General features: G+C 39.4%; 1 protein-coding gene across 1 annotated transcript in view; it reads right to left on the bottom strand.

The window, feature by feature from the left end:
• Nucleotides 1-392: 392 nt before the first annotated feature.
• LOC114650257 (uncharacterized) overlaps nucleotides 393-7969 on the bottom strand; it is a 113860-nt gene continuing 106283 nt past the window's right edge. Inside the window, exons 25-26 of the mRNA XM_028799782.2 lie at nucleotides 6999-7142; nucleotides 393-6234 (exon numbers count right to left, since the gene is read on the bottom strand). Coding sequence (XP_028655615.2) covers nucleotides 6155-6234; nucleotides 6999-7142 — 224 coding nt within the window. The 3' untranslated portion in view covers nucleotides 393-6154. The remainder of the gene's footprint in view (nucleotides 6235-6998; nucleotides 7143-7969) is intronic.

Here is a 7969-nt window from a genome sequence, read left to right as displayed (position 1 = left end):
AGAGTCGGGTGGAACGAAGACAAAGCTGTGGAGGAGTGGTGGTGAAAGAGAAAGGAGTGTGGTGACTCAGTGCTTAGTGCTTGGGACTGTGTTGTGGCTGGAGGGATTATGGGGAAGACATGCCCTCCAGCTGAAGAAAAATAAAAGTTTCTTTGTTTTTATACATGCCTCCTGTGTCAAGTCTGTGCCGGGTCGGGCACAATAGAGCGCCTTTCTTACAAGTTTCATCTTCTATCCTGACAGTAGAATCAAACTTTCATGGGGGCATCCATGTTGCTTTCTACACTTGGAGGTCACATATAACGCAATAAATAAGCATTAAATAAGCATTAAATTCAGTAGTGCTTGAACAGTTTAAGCAAACACTAGTAAAACATTAAAATAGACAAAAATAAAAGCGACAATGTTAACAGTAATTTATTGTAAATTAATGGAAGTCAACATTTTAAATAAAAATCATTTTACATTACTGCATAAAGTTGAAAAACAAGATGAACAACTTTTATTTACATGAACTATTTTCATATTTATAATTTTATATCCTATACTTATTTCCAGGGTTTCATTATTTTTATTTTCAGGCTGCACTGCCACAAAATGCGGTAGCTTTGTCCTGTTTTCACATTCCCAAAACGCCAGCTAGGTCTGATGGATGGCACTGACTGACGAGATCTGTAAATACTGATTGAAAGTTCTTATCGTCAAAGACACTGACTGGGCCCCTACTATTTCTTTATGCAAACGTTTTATTGGGTTGTTAAAAATGTATGTCTGGTAGCTCTGTATCATTTAGACGGTAGGTTTGCATTTCACGTACGATGAGCTCTGTAGAAGCAAACAAATTACATATGTAGATGCAATGAAATCAACATCAGCGTATACAAATTCATTGCATGAAGACCAACTGGCAGCTGTTGGCAATGAGCACAGCTCACAACAGTCAGTCAGTAGTAATCGCACCACAAGAAGTGAATGTTTTTCCAAAATAACACCTCCACAACTTCAGATCCACTGCCTCTGCAATATAGGACTACAGAAACAACATGCTTTATGTGTGCTAGGGGATTGGGATGATACAACACCTTCAAGTACATTCTTCATAAGAGCTGATGACAGAACAAATTAACAAATAAGACACAAACAAGGAAGACTAAAGGCTATGCAGTTTAACATAACAAGAATTATGAAATGTGTATAAAACAATGGTAATTTTACAGCACATAATTTTCATGTAATACTCATATACAAATTTCATAAAATCTTAATTTAAAGGAGGAAAACCCCTAAAATGTATACATAAAAATCTTCATATACAGTAATGGGCCACATTCTGACACACTATGATATAGAGCCATAGGACAAGTGTTAATATAGTCTACAGTATCTTTTTACATTTGGTGAACAGGCAGATTAGTTGACAAAGGGTAACGAGGACTACAATTATGCATTTGTTTTCTGAAACTGTTGTTTTCTGTTAATGTTATTTTGCTCTTGTTTCAGTTTGTTGATTTGTATATTTAGCATTTGACATTTTATGATAATTGTCTATACAGAGATTCTGAAAATGAAAACCCCTTGCTGACAGTAAGGGTGCTCACGAAGTGAAAAGTAAAAAAATAAAACTGTAAGGCATTGTAAGTTACGAGTCTTCAGGAATGCTAGTGTGTTACTTTTATCACTGATAAGAATTGCTGTTACAGCTTTACAACTACCGTTTCACTACATTTCCCAACCCATACCTCTGCATTTTGTTTGCTGGATGGTGAACAAAACACTTTTGAATGGTTTTTAGAGGCGCAGAGGCTGAATGAAGGATAACATGTGCACACCTTATTATCCACTTCTGACTGATTGTGACAGTGCGGGTTGGTTTCATGCTCTTGCATCTGTTTGGAAGCCTCTTGACCCTGCCACTGTCGATAATCATAACCAAGATGAGCCGGGTAAATGAGGACACACACATGCAGCAAAGGGTAGGTGCAAAAAAGTGACAAGTGCTTTTATTAAAATCAGTCCCAAAAACAAAGTCAGTATTCAAAACAGCATAGAGTGTCAGCTCTTCAATAATAAAGTAATAATCCAATAAAAGTCAAAGTAACGATGGTGGTTGAAACCTCAATAAATAATCTATAAAAAAATATTAAAATTCCATGGCAGGAGACTTTTCTAAAAATCTCAGTCCTCAGGGCATCCCTTTAAAACTGACATCTCCAAATGGGGCATCGCAGCAGAGGAGACTCCCAACCAACAAGCACAGCCAACCTTCACAGAAGCCTGGGTCCCTACTTGGCCATAGCTCACAGCAGGGCTCCCAGTCCGAGCCTCACCTCTCCCCGGACTTCTGTGGGAGCAAGCTCCAGGTCAGATGGAGTGGCCCTCTTCAACCCCTGAACTTCGGCCTCACTCTCTCCAATGGGGCTCACCTCCTGGCTGCCTGCCTCCTCTCTTCCACACTGGTTCTCTCCCGTTCCTGCCTTCTTCTCCTGTCCTTTAACCTTCATCTTTTCTTTTTCTCCACCTGTTCTCATTTCCCCCTCTCTTCCATGCAGGCTCCTCTTATACTCGGCATTCCTAATTGGGTGCAGGTGTGTTGCACCGCTCCCTCTGAGGCAGTGATAAGACACCTGACTGACGTTCACATTTGCACGTGCATACACAATCACCCAGGCACCACAACTGTTGCCAGAGTGAAGCACATTTGTGCACAACCACTCCCTATTGATGCCTGAACGTCACAGGGTGAGATTATTTATTCCAAATTGCACAGCGCCACGGTCCACTTTTCAAACTGTTTTTAGAAGCACTGCTTCAGAGTGTGTCGCTTGTGACATGTTTTTAGAAGTGCTGCTTTTGAGCGCAAATGATGTCACATGCATGGATTTATTTATATGAACCCTTCATTTGGAGACAAGAATTTACATAATATAAAGATGGCTTTTCTAGAAATTTTAGATACCTCAGTTCTACCCACAGGAAGAAAGCATAAGGAAAGGGACAGAAGAATTTATGAGCCTCAGTAATAAAATGACTATATAAAGCCAGACAATGAACTAGCTAGTACAGAGAGAAGGATTACGTCAAACCAAGACTTTGTGAAACTGTAAGATTAAGTGCTGCCTGAGAGACTGCACATCTAACACTATCAGGTTGTATGGTTCGGATTACCACAAACTATTTGCTTTAGTTTATGGCACTAGCTATTTGATGATAACATCTAAAGAGTAAAGCTTAGGCCTCTTTCCATGCTTGCACATTTTCTTCTATTTTATAGTCAGGGGCTGGGAACAACAACTTCATTCAAGGCTGAGATAGAGAGAGAGAGAACGAGAAATAGCACAAAGTAATAAGCTATAGTGACAGTCACACCTAAATGAACTCTGACAGAGAGCTATTAACAGAAGATACTGGACCATAGTACTACATGCAAGTGCAGCTTAGAACTGAAACTGGAGTAGCAGCAGAGGGACAACATACAGTATAACTATCAGTCTATGGGAAAAGAATCTACACATTTGATAAAAAGGGGATTATGTTTTAAGGAGAGGTGTTCCCAAAAGCCTTTCCCACAAATAAACATTTGGTGTTGCAAGACAGCAAACACAATCATTTGATTTTATAGTGCAATAAAACACAGAGTCACACAGAGGGTTTAAAGACCAGTGCCCTAATTAGTATGCTGTACAACATGCAATAATCAATTATATAAACATAACTTTAATTTATACAATTAATTGTGCAACAAGAAGATTACTAGAAGACAAGGCCAGCTAAACAAATGTCAAGGCAAGGATGCTATATCATTTTATGAAATAACAGAAGAACAAGAGGCAGATTCAGTGGTTGCTTGGTTTCTTCCATTGGCCCAGCAATGATCAGTGGCCACATTAGCCTTTCTTTCATCCTTGGTGATGAAAATTACTGTGAAAACACTATATAAAATGGTAGTGAAATCAGTGGGGAATAGTGTTTCTTTAAAAAGGCACTATATAATATAGTGTTTGGATCGAAAACAAGAGGTTGATTATTAGTAACATAATATAATTTACACAGGTTGAACCCTGTTCTAATAATAATAACGATAACAATACATTTTACTTATATAGAACCTTTCCCATGCTGAAAGCACTATAGTGAAACAAGTTTGTCTTCACAAAGGCCTACCCTGCCATTGACACCAATGAGGCTAAGATGGTTGCTCTACAAATTCAACAGTGCTTGTTGCACATCTGAAAACTAACTGTGGTGCCCTCCACTATGGAAGTGTATTGACTTTTCACAAAAATCATGATTGTACGGGGCACTGTATCTCAATTGTTTCTTGCAGCTGCATGGAGATATTTTCATAAGCTAAATTTTTACAAGGTTCCTGGGCATTATACCAAGGACTGAATATGAACAAATAAGATATTGAAAGGAACTTTTCATAAAGCTGATATCTCTTGTTTAGACTAAGTAATGTCCTATTTTTCCCTGGATATAAATACAAACTACTCTAAGGGGGAGTGTGGAAGGAGACTAAATGAATCATGCACTGAATGAGATTCACGCACATGAGCTAAATAAATGAAATCCAATGAGACAGTGAGAGTAAAAGTAGAAAAAAAGTGAAATGACATCATATATCAAGTTACATGGATGCATTCAAATAAACCATGCATCAGTTCTTCGTCAGGGTGAAATGTACAGTACAGTAATCCCTCACCTATCGCGGGGGTTACGTTCCAGAGCCCCCCGCGATAGGTGAAAATCCGCGAAGTAGCGACCTATATTTATTTTATTATTTATACATATTTTAAGGTTTTATAAACCCTTCCCACACTCTTATAAACCTTTCTCACTCTCTTGTTAACCTTTCCCACGCTCTTATAAACACTTCCTATGCTCTTAAACACTTTCTGCATTCTTAAACACCGCAGACCAACACTGCACACTGCACGCAGCGATCAGACGTCAATGTGTCTGCACTCGCTTTGTGAACGGGGGCAGCTGAACTCTGAGCAGAGCAGAAATGGACTTTGTGCTGCTTCTGCCAAAATGCCTGCTTGTCGCTCTGCGCGTTCGGAAGGAGGAGGAGGAGTGTGTGTGTGTGTGTGTGTGTGGGGGTGTGAGGGCTGAACGCACGTTTGCTCAAACCCCCCTCCCCGGAGGCGCAGTAAGCTCCTGCCACTTCGCATTGTCAAGGGGGTGGGGAGCTGAATGAATGCTAAGGAGAAGTGGACTTTGTGCTGGCTTTGTGCTGCTTGTTGCTCTGCGTGTCAATAATTTAAAAGCCTGTACATCACCAATTTTCCTGTCTCACTGTCTTGTCTTGCATGAAGTTAAAATGTTTTATAATAGTGAGATGTTACTCATATCCTTAGCCCGACATCCACATATCATATGTTTTAACAAAGGTGTTTTATAAGTTTACATGTGTTTAAAGCATGTGGGATGGGTATTTTAAGGCTTAAACTATAAAAATGTTTATTTATATGGTCTTTCTATATCGCGGATTTTCTCCTGTTGCTGATGGGTCTGGAACATAACTTCCGTGATAGGCGGGCAATCACTTGTATTTAAAAACCCGCAAAGTCGTGAATCCGCGAAAAGTGAACCGCAGAGTAGCGAGGGATTACTGTATGCACAGGCACAGAATAAAATAAGGGCTACTCAAGAAGGTGGGCTTGTCATATATCAATATAGTACACAGGTTTGGCAAATCAGCTTGGAGATAACTGAGGTTTCTTAATATAAAAAGACTCTTCTCATCCCAAGAAAAACTGTAATGACAAGTAATTCCGGCCTGGCCTCCCATTTGTTTTCAGCTGAAAGACAGTCTGATGCCAGGGTTAGAATGATGACTATGTGGTGCTGCTTGGCGTTGGTTAAAAAGTTCTTTCTGAAGTTTGTCTTCTCATTTCATTAAAACAAGTCAACAATATACCTCAATTTGATTAAACATATAACATCCTCTTTAAGATACACTTGCCAGATTTGCAGATGAAAAGATACAGCCATCTTATAAGGTGTCTGCTGGGATTAAAAAAAGAACATTGAATATAAAGGAGCAACATTCTGGCAGTCTCCAGACAGACATAATCTGCCCAGTGGAGGCCTGGTGACTGTCCTTCAACATGACTGATTCAATGGCATGTGGGATGCTGGTTGTCTCAAACTAACCCATAATGTGCTCAATACAAGTCTTGAGTTCTCTGAGTAGTTCCTCCTCTGCCAGCTCCCAGCTTGGCTTTGCATCTGAGGTGAGAAATAAAAACATATGCCATAAGTAAAGGCATTATTTAAAACAAAAAAATCATATTTGAAAATAACACATCCATGCTGCATGGTATTGTGGTTTGATATTTAGTTGGTTAAGGTTCCCAAAGAACAAAATATGCACCAAGACTTTCTTTGTTCCCTAAAGCCAAACACGCATAACACAATTTGGTGTGGTCTAGTAGGATGATTTTAAGCATGGATGGAAAGCAGTGCATGTTGCACAGTGCAGGTTAAAAGGGTGAACACTACAGCAGTCCTTTAAGAATAACTGAAAACCACAAGTTTATGGAAGCTTCTAGTTTAGATGTTTGGACACCTGTGCTGCACGCTGTCATAACTCACAGCGGAAAGGTGAACCTTAGATTCAAGTGAAGTGAGCATTCACTTAGGGAACAGAGGCAACCAGGATCCTCCCTGAAATATGCTTTTGATCCCACAGATAAGGAGCTATGTATACCTGTGTTGGTGAGCTGCCATTTCATACTTTATTTAAAGAAAAATACAGTTTTATTTGAATAAATAAAATTTATGTGAACACCATTAATGGGATAGTAACCTGATACTCAGTACTTTTGCAACTGGTTTGACTAACTAATTCTGTCTAAATTCACAATATTTATGCCCTCTGAGATTGCCAGCTCTTTTCCTCATTCCACCCAAATTTTCTCCGTTTATCTGAGTCTCGATCTTCTCATTCCAAGTGTCCGTTTACAAAGGGGCAAAAAGGACAGACGACTTACCTTTATGCATGAGTTGGATATTTGCAGAAAATGTTAACTTTGCACCATGTTTGTAAGTTGTATCTTCATAATGAGGAATAGTCAAGCCTTGTTTTGCAAACCATTCCTGTACTCTGTTACGTGCTGAAGGGCCACTACTTGAACCTAGTATGTTTTAAAAAAATCAAAAGTAATATCACTAAGATGGAAATAAATTAAACATCAAATTAAAGGGACCATACAAAATAAGCTCAGTGTATTCTAACTTAACCCACCTCAATCATAAATGAGAAAAGGCTTTAGCGGACTCACAAAAATTTATGAACAGAGCGTCAAAAACATGAACATTTTCTTGTAAAAATAATAAAAACTACCAAGTAAAATGATCACATTTACAAATATAGATAAATAATGTGAGAACACAACAAAATATAACCAAACATAACAAAAAAGGTGTTAAAAATTCATTTCATGTCCCTGTTGTATAGGTGTAAAATGGAAAAATGAGTGGATTGTTAATTATTCTTTGCATCTTGACTCAAGGTAAAGACATTGTGGTCAAAGAGTTTCAGACTTCATTCCCACTTACTCCTTAATGATGGTGTTTCTACCTTCAACTTCCACCAAACATCACCTTAGCCACACTTCCTTGTGAAATTCTTGAGATTTCAGAGGCAGTTGCGGCTACTGAGGCTGCTGAGAAAAGTGCCACAATTATCCGCCCATCCTTTGTCTGTGAATCATGATTGTGGTGTTATGGGTCCACAGCTCTTCCAGCAAAGGCCGTTTTGTTTTAAATAAATAATCGCCGCGCTCGCGGCTTAGCGAGGGGGTGTGGTGACTGTAGCGAGCCGCAGGGCGATCTGCGGTGTGGGTGTTTCTCACCTAAGTGCACAGGTGAGAGACTGCCCACATCCGTGATCATTCCTGTGGCTAATGGGCTGCAGCTGCCATGTCCTCTCCGCATATATAGAGAAGCGCGAGCAGGTTAA

This window comes from Erpetoichthys calabaricus, chromosome 4 (assembly GCF_900747795.2).
Source record: "Erpetoichthys calabaricus chromosome 4, fErpCal1.3, whole genome shotgun sequence".
NCBI classification, from domain to species: domain Eukaryota; kingdom Metazoa; phylum Chordata; class Cladistia; order Polypteriformes; family Polypteridae; genus Erpetoichthys; species Erpetoichthys calabaricus.
Note: the sequence above shows the minus strand (reverse complement) of the source record. Positions and strands in the feature narration are given on the sequence as shown.